Source organism: Salmo trutta, chromosome 37 (assembly GCF_901001165.1).
Source record: "Salmo trutta chromosome 37, fSalTru1.1, whole genome shotgun sequence".
Taxonomy (NCBI): domain Eukaryota; kingdom Metazoa; phylum Chordata; class Actinopteri; order Salmoniformes; family Salmonidae; genus Salmo; species Salmo trutta.
The window spans coordinates 28661124-28683459 of NC_042993.1; the positions used below are offsets into that span (position 1 = coordinate 28661124).

The 22336-nt window shown below is 42.9% G+C and overlaps 1 protein-coding gene and 1 long non-coding RNA gene across 4 annotated transcripts in view; one reads left to right on the forward strand and one right to left on the reverse strand.

Annotated features, from left to right (window-relative positions):
- The window catches only part of LOC115177247 (serine-rich adhesin for platelets), a 32151-nt gene continuing 9815 nt past the window's right edge, over positions 1-22336 (forward strand). Inside the window, exons 1-7 of one of the 3 annotated variants that reach the window (XM_029737852.1) lie at positions 1-187; positions 316-408; positions 557-684; positions 7363-7428; positions 7917-8036; positions 10132-10293; positions 10401-10459. In XM_029737852.1, the coding sequence (XP_029593712.1) occupies positions 7398-7428; positions 7917-8036; positions 10132-10293; positions 10401-10459 (372 nt within the window). In that variant the 5' untranslated portion in view covers positions 1-187; positions 316-408; positions 557-684; positions 7363-7397. Of the gene's footprint in view, positions 188-264; positions 409-446; positions 685-7362; positions 7429-7916; positions 8037-10131; positions 10294-10400; positions 10460-22336 lie in introns of those variants that run through there. The other 2 variants (XM_029737853.1, XM_029737854.1) reach the window with 2 other exon arrangements.
- Positions 20750-21186, reverse strand: LOC115177248 (uncharacterized). Its single transcript, XR_003872377.1, has 2 exons — positions 21010-21186; positions 20750-20912 (listed from the first exon to the last, which is right to left on the reverse strand). It is a non-coding gene; the product is annotated as an uncharacterized LOC115177248 (long non-coding RNA).

Below are 22336 nucleotides of genomic sequence, written 5' to 3' on the forward strand. Positions count from 1 at the left end.
CACCTCACCAGTCTGGGAATTATCTCACAAGAAACCCATGAGGCAGCAAGGGCTTCACTGCAATCCTGCAATCCATTTTTAAATGTAGTTCTATACAGTAGATGAGCATTTTGAAGGGCTTTCTGTTAAGTTGTAGAAGACTGTGGGAACATTTTGTTTGCAAAAGAAAAAGAAAATGAGGTGATAGGTAAATATGTATCATTTTTATAAAGAGATGTAGAATTTTTCTAAGATTGTTTTGGGTTGCAGATGTTAATGACATGATTATGACCTGTTGTATCACTTTGCTCCATTGACATTTTGTTTCATAAATAGGTCGGATTACATAATTGTATTAATTAGTCTCACATGACCATCTGTCAACTGGCCAGCGCACTCCAGATTTGGTCCTGGTTCCTGAGATTATAGGTGTGTATTAAGTTAGCGGGCCAGAAGTTTACCCTAATTTGATCTCTGCCTGTAGTCTCCTCCTCTCTGCTAGTTGTTACTAGTAATTGAGTGGGTGTGCAGGTGAGAGTTTCCACTTAATAGGTTGTCTCTCCTGTGCTGTCACTAGGAAGAACAGAGGGTAGTGGCACCGGGAGAAAAGGAGAGAGGTTAGACGGAGAGAGAGAGGCTCTACACATCATCCACAGCTGATACAGACCGTTTCATCCTCAGACTTTTGCTCAACGCTACACACAGGTAAGCGTTTGTTGTTGTTTTTCCGGAAAACATTTAGTTCAACATTTGTTTGCGTTATTTTGTGCCATTACCTGCTTATCTCAGACTGATTCAGTTCAACAAGGAGGGTTGCCTTGGTTGCTTAAAGATGATAGAGTAGAGAATAATGTTGCTTAGGTTTACCTCACAACAATAAATATAAGGTTATGTTACTGGCATCGAATGCTTTCATATTTTCACATAGTGCAGTGCCTTCTGAAAGTATTAAACTGAGATGTTTTTGTACCTGGCCTACACACAAAACCCCATGATGTCAAAATTATGTTTTTCTGACATTTCTACGAGTTAATAAAAAATGTAAAGCAAAAATGTCTTTAGTCAATAAGTTTTCAACCCATTAGTAATGGCAAGCCTAAATAAGTCACCTAATAAATTGGGTGGACTTCGAACACAGATTCAACCACAAAGACCAGGGAGGTTTTCCAATGCCTTGCAAAGAAGGGCACCTATTGGTAGATGGGTCAAAAAAAGCAGACATGCAATATCCCTTTGAGCATGGTGAAGTATTTAATTACACTTCGGATGGTGAATCAATACAACCTGTCACTACAAAGATACAGGCGTCCTTCCTAACTCAGTTGCCAGAGAGGAAGGAAACCGCTCAGGGATTTCAACATGGTGACTTTAAAACAGATACAGAGTATAATGGCTGTGATAGGAGAAAACTGAGGATGGATCAACAACATTGTAGTTTTACTCCACAATACTAACCTAATTGACAGAGTGAAAGGAAGGAAGCTTGTACAGAACACAAATATTCCAAAACATGCATCCTGTTTGCAATAAGACACTAAAGTAAGCTTGATGCCTTATTGCAAACATGTTTTGGAATATTTTTATTCTGTACAAGCTTCCTTCTTTTCACTCTATCAATTAGGTTAATATTGTGGAGTAACTACAACGTTTATCCATCCTCAGTTTTCTCCTATTGGTCTTTCAGTATGTCAAAATTTATTGAAATTGATAATTTACTCATGAAGCTTACATTTGAAATGTGTTGTTAAAATGTATTATTAGCCTACTGCAGAGAATATGCACCATAGGCGCGTCTTTCCACTTGTGCTCTCCAAACTCCCGCCAGTGGAGAACACTTTGTTCTCTTTTTGAAATGTTTGCTGTTGCTTTCACACGTTTTAATGAATATGTGGCAAATTTATATTCCATTCAATCCTACAATAATTGCTAGGGTTTCGTCATTCCTTCCCCGTAGCGTTTATTGCAACACTTATACATTTCTGTTTCATGACGTTTAATAAGATACATTTTAATTTAGCATGTCTTACCCTCTGTTTGCAAGACTCCTGAGGTAGAAGCTATGTTTATTTAATTCAATTGGTGTCCTTTGTTCATATTTACTGGGTTATGCCGGAGTTCCAAGTGTCTGTGTCCTATGCATAGAGAATGATAGAGTTCTCTAGTGGACAAAAGGCCATTTAGCATGGGTATTCATTGAGTGCTTCCACCATTTTAATGTAGTCATTGATTTACATTTTGACAAATTTCAAAGTGTTTCCTTTCAAATGATATCAAGAATATGCATATCCTTGCTTCAGGTCCTGAGCTACAGGCAGATAGATTTGGGTATGTTATTTTAGGTGAAAATTAAAAGAAGGGGTGGATCCTTCAGAGGTTAATGTAGTCAACTGGGTGGGACTTCCAATGTTATTGGCTGATCCCTCCTGTTGACCCTGTTGGAGTCATGTCAAACCAGGTCAAAATTGGCTACTTCAAAATTGAGATTGCCTCAATGGTGCTGCCCCGCTCCCCATGCTGTCACAAACACTGAAGTGTCACAGATACAAAGATGAGTCCTCTATCTATTTCTATGGTCCTAGGTCTGTCATTCTGGTTGTCAGTAATAGTAGCACATGCTTCAGTGCGCATAGAAATGCGCCACGCTTTGCAGTCAGTACATTGAATAAGAGAAAATTACTGTTCCATGAATGAATGGTGATGAAATGTCATTAGGCTACTAATCATTAAGCCTCATTAACACGAATGTACCTATGTAACAATTTATGTGGAAATGGCATTTTACATCGTAGAACCCAGTGTTTGTGTTGTAATTGTAAATTGGTTAATTGGATGGTCCTGTGAGGAGCCAAGTGCTTATATGTACCTGTTTGAGCTCCTGTTACACAGATGCAATTTGCTTTCTCAAGCGGAGGCTGTGCAGTCTTACCCTCTACCTGTGTCCTTTCATATAGGCTAGGTTAAGCCTGATACCGAGGCTATTTCTTTTGGGCTACTGCCAGTGCATATTTGGTCAATCTGCTTGTATATTTTGTATGATAAGGCACTTTCACCATTGGATCACCAGGACCTGTAAATAAATCTACACTCTGAGCAGTCAACCTGCCTTGTCTTCTGCTGATTTCATGCTCTTATGACTGCTAAAAGGACCCTATTTTACAATTACAAAATTCAAATGTGTTGTAGATAAAATAATGAAAAGGGCCGCCTGGTAGACTCAATAAATAGGCAAAGATTTGTAGTTGCAATTCATTGCATGTATAGATTTGTTTTACTTGACTTGAGACTTTACTTGAAAAAACGTGTGACTACTCAACTTGCTCTTAGAATGCACAAGTTGGACTTGACTCGAGCCGTTCTACTTGGGACTCGACTTGCGACTTGGACCTTGTGACTTGAGACTTGCTTGTGACTCAAATAATAGTGACTTGGTCCCACCTCTGCTGAGTACCACTCTTCATATTTTCAAGTGTTGTGGTGGCCCCATCATGTTATGGGTATGCTTGTCATCGGCAAGGAATAGTGAGTTTTTTAGGATAAAAAGAAAGGGATTAGAGCTAAGCACAGGCAAAATCCTAGAAGAAAACCTGGTTCAGTCTGCTTTCCAACAGACACTGGGAGACAAATTCCTGGGAGACAATAACCTAAAACACAAGGCCAAGTACACACTAGAGTTGCTTATCAAGACAACATTGAATGTTCCTGAGTGGCCTAGTTACAGTTTGTCTTAAATTGGCATGAACATCTATGGCAAGAGATGAACATGGCTATTTAGCAATGATCAACAATATGTTTTGACACAATATCCCATAATGACAAAACAAAAAAAGTTAATTATTTATTTTTGCTAATTTATTGAAAATGAAAAACTGAAATATTACATTTACATAAGCATTCACCCTTTACCCTTTAATTACATTTACATAAGCATTCACCCTTTACCCTTTAATTTCTTGAAGCACCTTTGGCAGCAATTACAGCCTCAAGTCTTCTTGGGTATGATGCTACAAGCTTGGCACACCTGTATTTGGGGATTTTCTCCCATTCTTTCCTCCCAGATCCTCTCAAGCTGTCAGGTCGGATGGGGAGTGTTGCTGCAGAGCTATTTTCAGGTCTCGGCAGAGATGTTCGATCAGGTTTAAGTCCGGGCTCTGGCAGGGCCACTCAAGGAAATTCAGACTTGTCCCAAAGCCACTCCTGTGTTGTCTTGGCTGTGTGCTTAGGGTTGTTGTCCTGTTGGAAGATGAACCTTCACCCCAGTCTGAGGTCCTGAGAGCTCTGGAGCAGATTTTCATCAAGGATCTCTCTGTATTTTTTTCTGTTCATCTTTGCCTCGATCCTGACTAGTCTCCCAGTCCCTGCCGCTGAAAAACATCCCCACAGCGTGATAAATAAAGGCCTGATTGGTGGAGTGCTGCAGAGATGGTTGTTCTTCTGGAATATTCTCCAATCTCCACAGAGGAACTCTAGAGCTCTGTCAGAGTGACCGTCAGGTTCTTGGTCACCTCCCTGACCAATGCCCTTCTCCCGCGATTCCATGTTTGGCCGGGCTGCCCGCTCAAGAAAGAGTCTTGGTGGTTCAAAACTTCTTCCATTTAACAAAGATGGAGGCCACTGTGTTCTTGGGGACCTTCAATGCTGCAGAAATGTTTTGGTACCCTTCCCCAGATCTGTGCCTCGACACAATCCTGTCTCGGAGCTCTATGGACAATTTCTTCGACCTCATAGCTTGGTTTTTGCTCTGACAGGCACTGTCAACTTTGGGACCTTATACAGACAGGTGTGTGCCTTCCCAAATCATGTCCAAACAAATTTACCACAGGGGGACTCCAATCAAGTTGTAGAAACATCTCAAGGATGATCAATGGAAACAGTATGCACCTGAGCTCAATTTCGAGTCTCATCGCAAAGGGTCTGAATACTTATGTAAATAAGGTATTTCTGTATTTATTTTAGAAAATAATTGTAAACATTTCTAAACTCCTGTTTTCACTTTGTCAATATGAGGTATTTTTTATTTCATCCATTTTAGATTGAGGCTGTAATGTAGAAAAATGTGAATACTTTCCGATGGCATTGTATATTACATTTGATATACTTTAAGTAATATGAACTTTCTCCTCTACACACACACCTATAACTTGGCCTACTTTTTTTAAAGTGGGCTATTTGTCACGGATTCCCTGGTATTCCTGCTCATTCTGTGCACCAGTTCCGGAGGTCTACGTCACATGCCTCTAGGCGTCACTGAACTGTCTCATTACGCACATCCAATTCCCCTGATTAGTAATTGTATATATGTGCCCTCTGTTCACCATTGTCTTGTCGGTTATTGTTCCCATGTCCGTTGGTCTGTGAGTACCTGTGATTTGTAATTTCGGCTTTCGTGCTGCGTGTATTGTACTTGTTATTGCCGGTCTCGTCCCGTGTATTTATTAGAGGTTTAACCTCGCTCTTTTGTTTGGGTTACATCCCTGTGTTTTTGTATACGTGTTTGTTTGGACTTCGTCCCCGTGCCTTTCATGACAGAATAACCAACCCCCCTATTGTGAATTCCTGCGCCTGTCTCCAATCATTTATACAACATGACAGAATAACCAACGGCAGCTGCAACTGGTCCGTCCGACGCCGATGCAACTTCGACAGCTGCAACTGGCCTATCCGACGACAACGCAACTTCGGAAGCTGCAACTGACCCCGACCGACCCGCACCGTGTTCCTGTGGTCGTCCTTGAGGCCGGTGTTGTCCCTCTGCTGGTGCAGCGCGTCAGGGGAGGGGTACGGCCCAGTGGAGCGGTGCTGGGTTCCTGTGGCGGACATCCTGGACACTTAGCTGACCAGGGAATTTCACCATCGGCGCCCTGATCTACCAGCACCGCGTCCCTGTGGTCGTCCCCGAGGCCGGTGTCATTCCGCTGTTGGTGCAGCGCGTCAGGCGGAGGGGTACTGTCACGGATTCCCCCGATACTGCTGCTCATTCTGTGCACCAGTTCCGGAGGTCTACGTCACTGGCCTCTAGGCGTCACTGAACTTTCTCATTACGCACATCCAATTCCCCTGATTAGTAATTGTATATATGTGCCCTCTGTTCACCATTGTCTTGTCGGTTATTGTTCCCATGTCCGTTGGTCTGTGAGTACCTGTGATTTGTTATTTCGGCTTTCGTGCTGCGTGTATTGTACTTGTTATTGCCGGTCTTGTCTCGTATATTTATTAGAGGTTTAACCTCGCTCTTTTGTTTGGGTTACATCCCTGTGTTTTTGTATACGTGTTTGTTTTGGGCTTCGTCCCCGTGCCTTTCATGGAATGTTGTACTTTTGTGTGGAGTATTAAATCCCCCTATTACGTATTCCTGCGCCTGTCTCCAATCATTTATACAACATGACACTATTGGCAACTGTTTGACCCTCAGTATCCAGGGTGGTGAGCCCAAAGGAGACTGTGGTTGGTTCCTAGGGAGGGATGAAAAACATGCGGTGCTTAGTGATATTGCACCGGGGACATCACGAGGAATAAACACATTTTAATTGTGTTCACGGCTGAACGGCTGCCAACCGACACTACAGAACAAAATCATGTCCTTTGATGCCACACGTTTGTGTCTGATTTTTTTGGCAATGGTCAATATTATAATTTACCAGCCACAATGTTGTTGTGAGTAGATGGTTGTTTTACAGTTCAGCATCTCTTTTCTATTCCTAACTCTCATTTCTACCTCTCTTTCCTACACTTAACAAAATGTGACTTACAAATCAGGCGCTGCGGCCAATGCAAACCATCAGATCAGTTTCCCCATAGAACAATTAGGGAATTGTTTGCGGAGGAGCCCTCAGATAGATGATGGCATAAGATCAACGGATAAATCCAGGTGGGACATAATGAATGGAGATGTGTAAACAGTCTGATTGCTCTACCGAATCTGACTTAGGTCATGTGTCAACAGCAAAGGCATAATAGACCTATGGGTTTGGGTCTTTACTTATGTGGTTTGTGGTATTACTTCTGTCCTCTTCATGCTCCGGGTAGCATTATTCAATAGTCAGCTAACCACGATACTAGAAGACAATAAGGAACTATTATATCACCATGTTCGGGGTGTCACATTTCACTGTTTCTCAGTTTATTTCTAAATGTAAGATCTTCTGTGCCTAAGTCCTACTGTAGCAGTGTTCATCGTTAAAGGGACACAATCGTTACATATATTGTTTTAAGATGATAGGGGTTCATTTTCTTAGGAACTTTTCTTCTTATTGTTTGTACAAAATCATCATAGTCACATACTGTATGTACTGTAGATAGTGGTATGGAGCTGGAGGGAATGAATATCACGTTCAAACATATACTGGGTCGAAATGAACTCATCGTGACTTCTCTTTTCCTTTCTAGACTGGACTAAGGGCTCCTACTCCCTCCAGAAGACTATGGCCTTAACTGCTTTTTTTAAAGGCACGGGTATGTTTACTTTCTAAGTATGTCCATTGCCTAAAGAATTTGCATAGACACATACCGACTGATTCTTGAATGACATAAGTTTAATCAAAGTTACATAAGTTACTCATTGATTCTTGAAGAATATAAGTTATATAACGTGAATCAAAGTTATAGAAGTTATACTATTCAAGAATCAGTGGGTAAATATCAATAATTGAAATGGACAGATTTTCAGATGCCAGATTGTATCTTTACGATTCCAGACCGTATCTGCAACTGCAGTTAAACTGCAAAATTACTGGAGTTATACTGCAGTGTCCTGCAGTTATACTGCACTCTGAAAGCAAACTTTTTTCATAAGGGAAAGACTCATCTAGCCGAACAAAACAGAGGCTTACTGCCCACATGAATATGACAATAACACACGCATGGTTAAGAGCTTGTTATGTTTAATATACAGGACCTGCTAAATGATGACAGCTGTATGCCTCTCTTTTCTCTCTGAACAGGCCTCCTGCTCTTCTTTCTACTGGGACTGCAGCCATCGTCATTTGTTTCAGGACAAAACACAACCTTAATTTCCAATACTACAACCACGGAGGAGGCATCAACTACGTCAGCTGCCATGAGTACAGTCTATACAGCAACTACCGTGACAACTACCACAGCTATTGCAGGATAAATCAATGTTTAAGTTCACATAGCTGGCCATTTTACTTCATGGGTTGGTTATGTAGGCTTCTTCTAACCCATTGCTTTTTACTACATATAATAATACCATTAAAGTACAGTAAATCTTTACATAAAAAAACAAAGTCTATCAGAATTCCAGTCATTACAATAATTGTTATACCCCTTGATCTTCAAGAATAGGACTTGGAAATATGGAAGAATAGATTAGACAAATTGTTTTACCTGAGCATAACTCCAAAACTAAGGACTTATTGGGCTCATTGATTCCCGTTGAAAAATAAATGCTGCGCTCATGAAATGGCATGCTTTGAGCACTACTGAAATGTGCTATTTACATGTGAAAAATGAATGCCATATGCTGCATTTGCTAAAGGCCTATTGTTGACCTTTTTGTTGGTGACACTTTGATATCGTGACCTTTTAAAGGGCAAATCCACCAGGGCGGCAGGTAGCCAAGTGGTTAGAGTGTTGGACTAATACCCGAAAGGTTGCAAGATTGAATCCCTGAGCTGACAAGGTAAAAAATCTGTCGTTCTGTCCCTGGACAACACAGTTAACCCACCGTTCCTAGGCCGTCATTGAAAATAAGAATTTGTTCTTAACTGATTTGCCTAGTTAAATAAAGGTAAAATAAAAAAGGGCAAATCCACAGATGAAACAATACCAAAATGGTCGCCCCACCTGTTTTGGTAAAAAAGCTGAGGGATGGGCCTGGAGAAATGTAACCACTCTCAGATTAATACACAGAGCTATGAATGCAATGACTGACCAATCATGATATCAAAATGATTGGCTATACAGTGTGTTTCCATTTACAATGTTTACAAACATTGGAGAAAAACAAGCTTATATTTTGAGTTCTCATGGAGTGTGACAATATATATACACACTACCAGTCAAAAGTTTTAGAACACCTACTCATTCAAAGGTTTTTCTTTATTTCTTACTATGTTCTACATTGTAGAATAATAGTGAAGACATCAAAACTATAAAATAACACATATGGAATCATGTAGTAACCCAAAAAGTGTTAAACAAATCTAAATATATTGTATATTTGAGATTCTTCAAAGTAGCCCCCATTTGCCTTGATGACAGCTTTGCACACTCTTGACATTCCCTCAACCAGCTTCACCTGGAATGCTTTTCCAACAGTCTTGAAAGAGTTCCCACATATGCTGAGCACTTGTTGGCTGCTTTTCCTTCACTCTGCGATTCAACTCATCCCAAACCATCTCAATTTGGTTGAGGCTCAACCAAATTTAGCAATAAAAGCCCCACTTTTATTCCATAGGCTGGGATCCGCACTATGCAGCTGTTGCAAAAGCACATTTTCACTGGCTGTCCACTGGTTTCAAAAACAATGATTGATAGGCAGCTTAAACTTCTTGAATTCAACCATTATTGGGTTCAAATACACATTTAGATTTGTGAACAGCCATGCACAACAACCACAATGCGTAAGGTGCAAGTAGCTAAATGAGAGAGCAGCAGTGTGATTCACATCAATGAGCTATGTAGATAACAATAATAAGTGATATCCGTATCGCCGTAGACGACACCACTGCTGTCATCCTTACCTCCAAGCGTTTATTCAAGTTGGATAATCCTTGGATGCTGACAGCAGTCGCACCATTGGAAGACATAGCTTGGACTGTAGCCTACAAAAACCTATTTGTGCTCTTTTCCCGCGATCGATTAAACACATTTGGTGTGTCATCATAGTGGTCTCTGACTTTTGGTCAGACTCGCTCTTGTGGAACAAACTTATTTTGTTCTACCAGTGTTTGTCAATGCTGATTTGAATGTCAATGAGAAAACAGAAGTGTCAAAGATTTTCTTTTGCGAACATCCTTTCTGAATTTAAAAGTAATCCTAGAAGTAATTTTTAAAAGGATCTGTAATCTGATTACAATATTTGTGTTGGTAACGTAAGGCATTACAGTTACTGTTTGTTTTTTGTAATCCCTTACATGTAACTGATCCGTTACTCCCCAACCCTGTCTGGCATTTCTTCTATGAATACTACAGTGGCATCGGACTCATCAACTACAAAGGCAGCTACCACGGTTCAAGGTGCTGCTAATACGGCTACCTCTACCTCCAAGTCATCCAGTGTAGGTTCAATGACAACAGCCATGACCTCCACTTCAAGAAGTGGAACCATTGACAACTCAGGGAATACTGTGGCGGGTAATACAAAATACTGATTGTTTTATGAATTCACATTCAGGATATATGGTAGATATATTTTTTTTGCCACTGTGCTCTAACACTACATTTTGTCTTTGCTAACACAGGTAGTGGAACCACAAGCACGGACAATACTACTTCATGGGGCACCAGTGGCATGACCATGGTGAGTCTAATACCTTAGTCGTCTAGTAGATTTAATATATGATCTGATATTACTTTAACACTTTATTTGAAGGGGGTATACATAATGATTCTATATCATCTTTATGTAGCCAATCATGACACCTTTGTGAATGTTGCAGTATCATTAATAGCAACCTTCATTACACATGTTTTATTCAACATCATTCATGAGGCCACTAAGTAAATAGTGCTTGGAATTATTAAAAATTGTCTTAGAAAACAATTCAGTTGAATTTGCTGATATGCGTCTCTTAAAAGCGTGTGCATCATTTCCGTGACGTTGTCTGCTAACCGATCAATATAATGTGTTCTGTGGTAGACAAAGAGCTTGAACTGAGCTTTGAACATATTTTTGATGATTTTAAGTGTTTTTAGTTTTTGCTAAATCATTTAGTGTTTATATCTGGTTGTTTTCACCCATGGAGTTGAAGGACTCATGGCAAGTCTACTGTGTGGTTTGGCTATAGTTAGCTAGCTAATGTTTGCATATAAAAGATCTCACTAAGCACCGGCTTCTTGACGAATGAGACCGGACTGCATTTTGGAAATGGGGATGACTAACGTTATTGCTCTGGACTGATGTGTGGTGAACTTTTTTGCGCCGTAGCAGTTTCAGAGGCATCACCTGTGGGTGCTACTTGTTAGTTGTGGAGGAGTACTATGTCCAGGCTACAGAGATGTCAAGCTGAGAATGACATCAGGGCCAGCAAGCCAACTGCATCATCTGGCATCGATCATCTGGCATCACCATCATCAAATCATCTAGCATAACTCCAGTGGGTTGTCAGAAGCACCAGTCTCTGTCATAAGCGGGTACACTCTGTTGTGAAGGAACTCTCAGAGTGTAACGGCCGTTGTAGGAAGTGGACCAAGGCGCAGCGGGTTGAGTGCTCATTTTTAACATTTATTGAACACTTAAACAAAAAAACGAACGACAAACAGTAATGCGGACGACACACAGCTATGCAATAACAACCTCCCACAATTCCCATAACAAACACACCCCTAATTATAGGACCTTCAATCAGAGGCAACGAGAAACAGCTCCCTCCACTTGAAGGCCCCAATCCCAATTAACTAAACATAGAACTAAACACCCTAGATCAGACATAGAAATACACAACATAGAACCTAACCAAAAACCCCGGACTAATCTAATCAAACACCCCTCTACATAAACACACACTCTGAACCACATAAAACAAACACCCCTGCCACGTCCTGACCAAACTATAATAACAAATAACCCATTTACTGGTCAGAACGTGACAGAGCTGGCTTCATCAACATCAATTTCTTTGTTTTGTTAATCTACCTAATTTAAGGTGACCAGATTTCTGAAATTAAAACCGGGGACATTTCCAGTTCGGCGGTCAATATATCATTAAAATATCCAATGTTATTATCTATGAAATAAAAATGGGGGAAAATTCCGGTTTCATGTATTTAGTCTAACAGGCACAAAACAACTATATTACAGAAACACTACAGACAAGACAGAACTGTCCAATCTGAACAGCCATTCAGTGGTCCTGGTAGTCTGGGTAGAATAAGAGCAGAAGAGAACATGAGCAAAATTGAAAAAACAGAGACAATAGTATATGTGAAATACTTAACAACATAATAAAGAAATAAGACGATGAGATTGGTAACTACATAATATACTTATACCAACCTAATCTGTATATTTCTCAGAAGAACGTATCTTCTTCGGGATTGCTCTGTCTTTTGCCAGCTTCTCCATGAACTCCTGGCAGGGGAGGTTGAAGTTTGTCTTCACAATAAGCATGGCCTTGACGGTCGGAACACTGAACCTATTTGTTGCTGCTGTCCATATATCATTAATTTGGGAGAACACTCTCTTGACTGGTGCCTTACTTCCAGGTTAGCACATGACAACAGATGCTAATCTAGCCAGGTTAGTGTGTGGGATGTCGTTCTCTTTGAAGTGGGTAACCACCGTGCTCCATCTCTGACTAAGCGGTGTCTCAGATGTTTTCCATTCTTCAAGCGATCCCCCCCTTTAGGAACTCTTGCAGGCCAGTAACCTCGTCAAACAATGCATCCTCATTGATGGTCACATTTTTCCTGCAGTGTGGCTGCTGCCTTCTGGATCTCTTCACGCTGAGGTTTCCTTTTTAAAAGGAGACAATGTAAATATTTTAGATTATCTGTGTGCTTTCCCCATGCTTGCAAGTAGTTCACAGCCATAGTGAAGAATGATTGGAATGTTTTGAGAAAGCTCTCTTTAGACAAGGCTCCATTTTCCTCTAGCTCTCTCAGAAGTCCTCTGACCAAAACTGGAATGAAGTTGTCATCACGTCTTACAGTCAATTTTGCCTCAATGTTTCTCAGAATTGCAGCGGACTCCACAGCACAGTAGTCCGGGCCTCCAAGCATCTTGATCGTGTCACTGAATAACGGTCAGGTTTTCATGGACAAAGGCCAAAGTTCAGTCAGTGGATCTTCGAACATTGTTCGCAGGACAACAGGGCATTTGTCTTCAGAAAGAAAAAAGGATTTCAAATGCCACATACATTTTCAGCACTCTTTCTAGAGCAGGGATCATGGACAGCCAGCGAACATTTCTGTGTCCTAAAATGTTATGGTACTGCTGGCCAACAAACTCACAAAAGCTCTTCAGTCTTTCTACTCTGACGGTGAAAAAATCCAAATATCTTTGTGAGCAGGTACTCAACATGAAGGGGAATCATATCCAAAGCTGTTCTGGCCGTGTTATGAATGATGTGGGCAAGAAAACCTAAGCCAATCACCTCCCGCTGCAGAGCATTTTTAACTTTGGTATGGACATTGACCCTCCCCAGCCTATTCAGTCCTCCAAAGTTGGTATTTGTGTTTTCGGCAGAGAATGCCACAACTTTGTTTTCCAGGTTAAATTTTGGGATGACCACCAGGACTTCAGATGCAATTTCCTCTGCTGTTTCTCTTTTCAATTCAACAAAATCAAGCAGTTTTGTTTCCACAGACGTGCTGCCATCATATATCTTACAATATCTGACTACTATTGGCAGCAGCTTTACATGTCCATGATTGGACGCATCAATGGACAGGGACACACATTCAACCTGGTCTAGGTCCTGTGTTACCAAAGTAGTTGCCCATGTTGCTAACACGTTACTCACTATGGCTTCACATTTTGTCCTAGCACATGTAAACTTCGGCTCATAAAGCTTCCGTGCCAGTTGTGCTGTCCAGTCCATAGATCTGTAACTCTGATTGTGTCGCATAGTGTGGTATTCAGACACCCTCCTGCACAGCTAAATCATAATCTTCTTGGGAAGGCTCTACCTTCATGAAGAATGTGGTGGTAATCAGAGAGGCTTTATGCTTTTTCGTCTGTTGATGTTCTACCACTGCTGTTCTTCTCCCGCTGCCAATTGAAAAAGAAAAATTACAAAGGGTGCAGTTAACCATTCTATCGTCTTGACCTGAGCGTATAAATGGAAATTCTCTCATCATGTTGTCATTAAAAATGGCATTTTCCGTTTCTTGGAAAGAGCCGTTGTACCTCCTCTGTCTGCTCTTCTTCACTCTCCTTGTGTCACTCTTCTTCACGCTCTTATCGTTCTCCTCTTTTCTTCACTCGTCTTCCTGCTCTTTCTTCCTTTCCTTCTCTTTACCTTTCCACCTCACTCTTCCACACTCCTCGGTTCACTATTTTTACTCCCTTAATTTTTCCTTCTCCTTCCTCTCCAATCTTTAATAATAAAGAGTACACTATTAGATACAAGACTTTAGTTATTAACATTCCCATTGCTTGCCTCATTTTTGTATTTTATCTCAAAATTCAAAAGGCACTCGCACATCTGAGCAATCTTTTTGCAGGTGCATGGCAACAGTTGAAACAGGATGAAGGAAAAAGGAAACCGCACACTGCTCTTGATAGTATCACTGATATTTAATAAGCTTTACGTATCGGCCTCACGGCCTTCGTCAGAGCTTTTGTGAATTTTTTTAAATCAGCACCCCTATGTAGACCTAGCCCCACCCACATCCGTTCCACGCATGGAAAGGGGTTGGAGGCAAAGGAAAAATAAGTGATACCAAACAATATGTATTTCACAAACACTTCAAAAGTGTATAAATAAGACGCATTAAACACGTCCATAAAACCACAATGAGGACATAGCAAGTTTTCATGAATCATTGGGTACATCATACGAAAAACATAAGAGTAATCTTAAATAGGCACATAATTAATGTTCAAATTCACAACATAACATACATAGGCATTTCATCATTAAGTCCTTTAGGAAATAATGTCTGTAGGGTGAAAATCCCAAAACATTATCTTTCACTCAGAGTATTATTAATATCACATCCCCTGTCTTATATCTTGACTTTCTCTATGTCACAAAATCTAAAGGTAGAAATGTCATGTTTTAGGTCATTAAAGTATTTTATCTCAAAAACATTGTTTGGAATAATAAATTGTCAGGCTCTGTAATCATATCTTTACCTTTCCTCCTCTCTCTCTCACTCTTCTTCCTAACCAGTCTCCTTCCTCTCCACTCTCTAACAGAAAACATTATGCTAATGTTATCCATGAAAATTTATAAATATATTTTCACACTACTTATTATAATGCCAAAACATTAAAATTGTAATCTACAAATAAATATTATCATAATTGTGCATGAATTTAATATAGTCATATTTTCAAAATTAGCCCGTCCACTGCATGTTTACATGTGAACGTGTTTTAACCTAGCTACCATGACAGTAGCTAGCTAACCTAGCTAGATAACTTAGTCGACATTGCTAATGTTAGCTAGGATAACCTATTTAATGCAGATCTATCTATATAATAAATTGTGACATATCATTAGCTAGTATCTCAAACGATTGTAATTTAAATGGCTTAAAAATGTTTGTGGTGATGTTGTGGATTCCCTTGACACTTGCTAGCTTCTGGCCGAGTTTTCCACAGCAGTTCTCTAAAATTAGCGTGGACAAGGAGTTAGTAGAAGAGTGAATTAAGCTGCTATAGCGAGCAGCCCCCTCTGCTGGACAAAACAAGAACGCGATTGAGACGTCAACCGGTAGGCTCTGCTGCCCGGTCTTTCTTGCCACCTAAAATATTATTTCACTTTGCAGTTTGTTTTTAACTCAGTTAAAAATGGGGACATTTCCGGGTACAGCTCCAGCCGGGGACAGGCCACCAAAAACGGGGACGTCTGGTCACCCTAACCTAATTATGTCAATTTACATTTTTATCTGTTGACCTATAGTGCAATTCAGCTTTTAGCTGCAAATGTGTAGGCTACAAGCTTAAACAAACCAATGAAACAATAAACCCTTTATATACTGTATAACAATATATTCCACTCTTTATCTAAATGTAATTGATACACCTGATTTGTCACGATTCTCTAAGACAGAACCCAGAAGCAGACCAGGACAAGGTGAGTAAAATGAAAGTGAGTATTTATTGGTAGTCTTGATGTGTATATTGAGTAATCCAGGAGACGGAGCAGCAGCGGAGGTGAGTTGATGAGAGTAAATGGGTTGATCCAATGACGTCACTGTATCCACCGACGGCCAGGCAAGGGAGTTGAATGTTCCGGGAGAATGACTATAGACAGAGTAAACGGGAGTGAGTAACCAGCAACAAGTACAAAACAAGCTCAGGAAACATGAGGCTGATATGCTGGCACAACATACTGTTCGTTGCTAACGATCCGGCAGGGAATGGATGTCAGCTCAGGGCTTAAGAGGTGATGATCAGGACCAGGTGTGCAGAAGGTTGATGAGATGCAGGTGCGGGTAATCACTAGATCTCCCGCCTAACTTTGTTGCCTAGCAACCAGACAGGGTGCGTTCAGAAACCTTAGACAACACTCCAAACAAAAAAACAGTCAGCTCAGGCAGAAACAGACTCAGGAAGCGGGATGCCTGACAGTACCCCCCCCTCCGACGAACGCCACTGGGCGGACAACCCGGAGCGCCAGGATGGAGGTGGTAGAAGTCAGTAAGGAGGGTATTGTCAAGGATTTGACGCAGAGGAATCCAACTCCTCTCCTCAGGACCATACCCCTCCCAATCCACGAGATACTGAAAACCCCGATGTCTGGAATCCCTAATGCGGCGCACCGTGTAGACTGGACCACCTCCGATCATCCAAGGCGGAGGAGGAGGAGGCGGAGGGGGTAGCAGAGGACTGAGGTGCACAGGCTTGAGGCAGGAGACATGAAAGGTGGGGTGGACTCTGAGAGTTCTAGGCAACTTAAGACGAACCACAACGGGATTAATCACCTTCACCACAAACGGACCAATGAACTTAGGGGACAGTTTCCTTGATTCCGTGTAGCCAACTATTCCTTATCTCCAATGGCATAAACTGGAGCTGGAATCCGGCGACGATTCGCCTGGAGCTGATAACGGTCAGAAACTCTAAGGAGAGCCTTTCTGGCCCGATGCCAGGTCCGGTGGCAATGACGAATGTGGGCCTGGACCAAGGGTACCGCGAGATCCTTCTCCTGAGAAGGAAACAAGGGAGGTTGGTAACCGTACAGGCACTGGAAAGGAGACATCCCAGTAGCAGATGTAGGGAGAGTATTATGGGCATAGTTGACCCATGGCAACTGAGAGGCCCAAGAGGCGGGGTTGGAGGAGACAAGGCAGCGCAGCGTGGATTCCATCTTCTGGTTGGCTCTCTCTGCCTGACCATTAGATTGGGGGTGAAATCCAGATGTCAGACTGACTGTAGCTCCAATGGCCAAACAGAAGGATTTCCAGACAGCAGAGGTAAACTGAGGACCACGGTCGGAAACAATGTCACTGGGCAACCCGTGGACCCTGAAAACCTCCCTAACCAGGATCTCGGACGTCTCAGAGGCAGAGGGAAGCCTGGAGATGGGTACAAAGTGGGCGAACTTGCTGAATCGGTCCACAATAGTCAGAATGACCGTGTTCCCTTCAGAAGAGGGCAATCCCGTAACAAAGTCCAGAGCCAGATGCGACCATGGTCGCCGGGGAATAGGTAGGGGGTGAAGAAGTCCAGAAATGGCCCGATTGGCACTTATTCTGTGCACATACTGGGCATGCAGCAACAAACCCCCGGGTATCTTCTCCCATGGCAGGCCACCAAAATCGTCTGCGTAGTAATGCCATCGTCCGAGCCACACCAGGGTGAGAAGCCATCTTACTGGCGTGGGACCATTGGAGGACAGCAGACCGGACAGACTCAGGCACAAACAACCTACCGGGTGGACCGTTACCGGGACCGGGCTGCGTCCGAAGGGCTGCCAGAACCTCCTCCTCAATCCTCCATGTGACAGCTCCCACGATGAAGTTCTGGGGAAGAATCGTCTCGGTCTTGGCCCCACTCTCCTCCGTCTTGGAGAACATCCGGGACAAGGCGTCCGCCTTGCCGTTCTTAGATCCAGGGCGGAATGTCAGGGAAAAATTTAAACGTCCAAAAAACAAAGCCCACCTGGCCTGACGCGAGTTGAGACGTCTAGCTTATTGCTAGTACGCTAGATTCTTGTGGTCAGTCCAGACAATAAAACGGTTGCTCCACTCCCTCCAACCAGTGGCGCCACTCCAAGGCCAGTTTCACTGCAAGAAGCTCCCGGTTACCCACATCGTAATTCCTTTCCGCCGACAACGAGAGTAGAAAGCGCAGGGATGGAGTTAGCCGTCAATGGAGCTTCGCTGGGACAGGATGGCGCCAACCCCCACATCAGACGCGTCCACTTCCACGACAAACTGTCGGGCAGCGTCAGGTTGAGAAAGAGTCGGGGGATTGGTGAATCAACTCTTCAATTCCAGAAACGCTCGATCTGCCTCCGGATTCCAACTGAAGGTCCTGGTGCTAGAAGTCAGAGCAGTTAATGGAGTGGCCACACGGCTGTAGTCTCGGATAAACCGACGATAGAAATTCGCAAACCCCAGAAACCTCTGGAGCTGAAATCTCGTGTCAGGCTGGGCCCAATCCAGAACTGCCCTAACCTTCTCTTGGTCTATCTTAATCTCTCCCCGGGAGATGATGTACCCGAGGAAGGATGTAGTGTGGGTGTGAAAGTCACACTTCTCGGCCTTCACAAACAGGCGGTTCTCCAGCAATCGCTGCAGAACCTGCTTGACATGCTGGACGTGGCTGGAATGCTCCTTAGAAAAAAATCTAAATGTCATCCAGGTAAACGAACACGAACAGACCGATCATATCTCTCAATACATCATTCACCATGCTCTGGAACATTGGTCAATCCAAACAGCATCACCAGATACTCGAAATGACCCATCGGTGTATTGAAACCAGTCAACCACTCGTCCCCCTCTCTGACACGGACCAGATGATACGCATTGCGTAGGTCAAGTTTAGTAAACACCGTAGCACCCTGTAAGGAATCGAAAGCAGAGTTCATCAAAGGCAGGGGATACTTGTTCTTGACCGTAATATCATTCAACCCCCGGTAATCAATACACGGTCGAAGAGAACCATCCTTTTTACTCACAAAAAAGAATCCTGCCCCCAGTGGGGAAGACGAGGGACGAATGAGACCAGCAGCTAGAGACTCCTTTATGTAGGTCTCCAAAGCTTCCCGTTCAGGTCGAGAGATGCTGTATAATCATCCCTTGGGATAGACAGCTCCAGGAAACAGGTTAATGGCACAATCATACAGTCGGTGGGGAGGAAGTGACAGTGCCTTCTGCTTACTGAACACCTCACCCAATTTGTGATAAGTTTCAGGAACCAGGGACAAATCTGGGGAGTTAGAGTCACTGACCTTACTGGGAACAGGATGGGGACAGGCCGTCCTCAGACAGTTAGCATGGCATGCAGTGCTCCAACTAGTTACCTTGCCGGTCACCCAATCAAATGTGGGATTGTGTTCTCTCAGCCAGGGGTATCCAAGAACCAGGGGAACATGGGGAGAAGGCAAAATGAGGAAGGATATAACCTCTGAATGATTCCCTGACAACAACATCTTAACTGGTTCAGTCCTCATAGTGATACGTGCCAGACTACTGCCGTTCAGAGTGGTAGCTTCAATGGCTTCCGGTAGCTTCTCCTTAGAAAGCCCCAGCTGTTCCACTAAGTCGGCATCTATAAAGCTGCCATCTGCACCCGAGTCGATAAATGCGTTAATCGCTAAACTCTGAGTCTTGTTCATGAGGGTAGCAGGGAAAAAAGGTCTAACAAAACTATTGAGAGGTTGAAACTGGCTCGCTAAAAGACCTCCCACCTTTAGCGAGCTGAGCCGTTTAACGGGTGCTGAGGACAAGCGGAGATGTAATGTCCCGAGGTACCACAGTAAAGGCAGCTGTTGGTCTTACGTCTACGTCGGCGCTCCTCCTGGGTTAACCCGTACCGCCCCACTTGCATGGGTTCAGGATCTGGAAGCAGGACCCCTTCACTAATCCCGTGAGTTGAATCATGATCGACTCGTTCCGGTCCATTTCCTGACCCAATAGGTAACCGAGCAGCTGATTGCTTGGACGTGCCCCATTGCTTTTCCCTCTTTCTCTCTCGGACTCTATTATCCACCCGAATAGCTAATGCTACCAAACTGTCCAGGTCCCTAGACTCAGGGTAAGAGATCAACTCATTCTTGAGTTGTTCAGACAACCCCTGGTAAAAAAAACGCTTGTAGTGATTCCTCATTCCACCCACTCTCCACAGCCAATGTCCTGAATTTGATTACAAAATCGGCCACACTGCGAGCTCCTTGGCAAAGGGAGAACAACCGCTTAGCTGCGTCCTTACCTTGGACAGGGTGGTCAAAAAGTTCTCATCTCTGCCGTGAAACCCTGGTATGACCCCATGCAGGTGTCCTGTTCCCATATGGCTGATGCCCACTCCAGAGCTCTTCCACGCAGCAGTTCAATAACAAAGGCTATCCTAGCCTTGTCTGTGGCGTAAGAGTAGGGCTGTCGATCAAAAACTAGTCCACACTGCATAAGAAACAAACGGCATCTTCCCAAATCCCCTTCGTATTTATCTGGAGTCGGGACCTTGGGCTCACGGAAGGAAACATCTCCAAAAGCGACAGGTGAGAGGGGTGTAGCAGGTGGTGGATGATCCGCCGGCAAACTGAGCTGAGCCTGGATATTCGTCAGAGTAGTAGAAAGATTCTGAACTGAAAGCGCGATCTCCTGTAGCGCCGTGTTGTCCCAACATCTTCTCCTGAAGGGAAATGGCATGGTGAACGGAGTCCAGGTCCGCTGGGTTCATTTTTGGCCAGATCGTTCTGTCACGATTCTCTAAGACAGAACCCAGAAGCAGACCAGGACAAGGTGAGTAAAATGAAAGTGAGTATTTATTGGTAGTCTTGATGTGTATATTGAGTAATCCAGGAGACGGAGCGGCAGCGGAGGTGAGTTGATGAGAGTAAACGGGTTGATCCAATGACGTCACTGTATCCACCGACGGCCAGGCAAGGGAGTTGAATGTTCCGGGAGAATGACTGTAGACAGAGTAAACGGGAGTGAGTAACCAGCAACAAGTACAAAACAACAAAACAAGCTCAGGAAACATGAGGCTGATATGCTGGCACAACATACTGTTCGTTGCTAACGATCCGGCAGGGAATGGATGTCAGCTCAGGGCTTAAGAAGAGGTGATGATCAGGACCAGGTGTGCAGAAGGTTGATGAGATGCAGGTGTGGGTAATCACTAGATCTCCCGCCTAACTTCGTTGCCTAGCAACCAGACAGGGTGCGTTCAGGAACCTTAGACAACACTCCAAACAAAAAAACAGTCAGCTCAGGCAGAAACAGACTCAGGAAGCGGGATTCCTGACATGATTCATTTTGTCAAGCAGAGAGACGGGTTATACTGCATCAGCTTTACAATACATACTACCCTTACATCTGATTATTTATTTTACTTATGTACTGTTTAAGGATACTGATAAACTGATAAAAAAAATTGGTTTGCCGTAAACTTTGCCGTCAAGTTATAGCTAAATACTGTATGGAAAATGGTATTTACCATCTACTAAAAAGAACAGTTTCGAAAATTGTATCTAGTATTTTTTGATGTTGGATTAAATGTTAGTTAAATGACGAGTCTATCATTATCTGATGTATAGGTGACTAAACTAAATGTTATGGTATTTCATGAAAAACTTAGATTTTGCATGTATGACTCAGGGGTTAAATATGTATTCAACTCCAATTAATGCACAATGAAAGGTTCTGTAACATGGGTCGTATAAAGGGGACCAAAATGTGGTGTGTGAAGCGCTCATATTTCCTTTTAATGAAAACACTTTAACAAAACAACAAAAACGACCGACAACAGTTCCGTCAGGTGACATACACTAAGCAGAAAACAACTACCCACAAAAACCCAGGAAGAAAAACCCCTACTTAAATACGATCTCCAATCAGAGGCAACGAGGATCAGCTGCCTCCAATTGGAGATTAATCCAAACAACCCCCTGTCACGCCCTGACCTACTCTACTATAGAAAATTACATCTTACTAGGGTCAGGACGTGACAGGTTCTGAATATAAGATAATGGGCATTACTCAGTGTTTTGAAAATACACCCCCTTACATCTGAAAAATGTGCCAAATTGATTGGGGAAAAAACGAAGTGAATACAAACCGGGTTTTTTTTCAGTCCACTTCAACCACTCAGTGTACATCACCACAGTGCTTGGGTGTGGGTGAGGGGGTTGAGGGGCTGATGACTGGGTCAGTGTTTGTGTCAGTGCATGTTGGCACTGAGGGATGAAGTAACTTGGTGGGAGAGATTATTTCATGATACATGTAGTCCGCTTTCCAGCCCTTTTAATGCCTTATCTGGGAGCTTTCCTCAAGACAAGCAATTTCACATCAATTAACACGTCGCCCTTTATAAAGCACAGTTTTGGGAGGAATT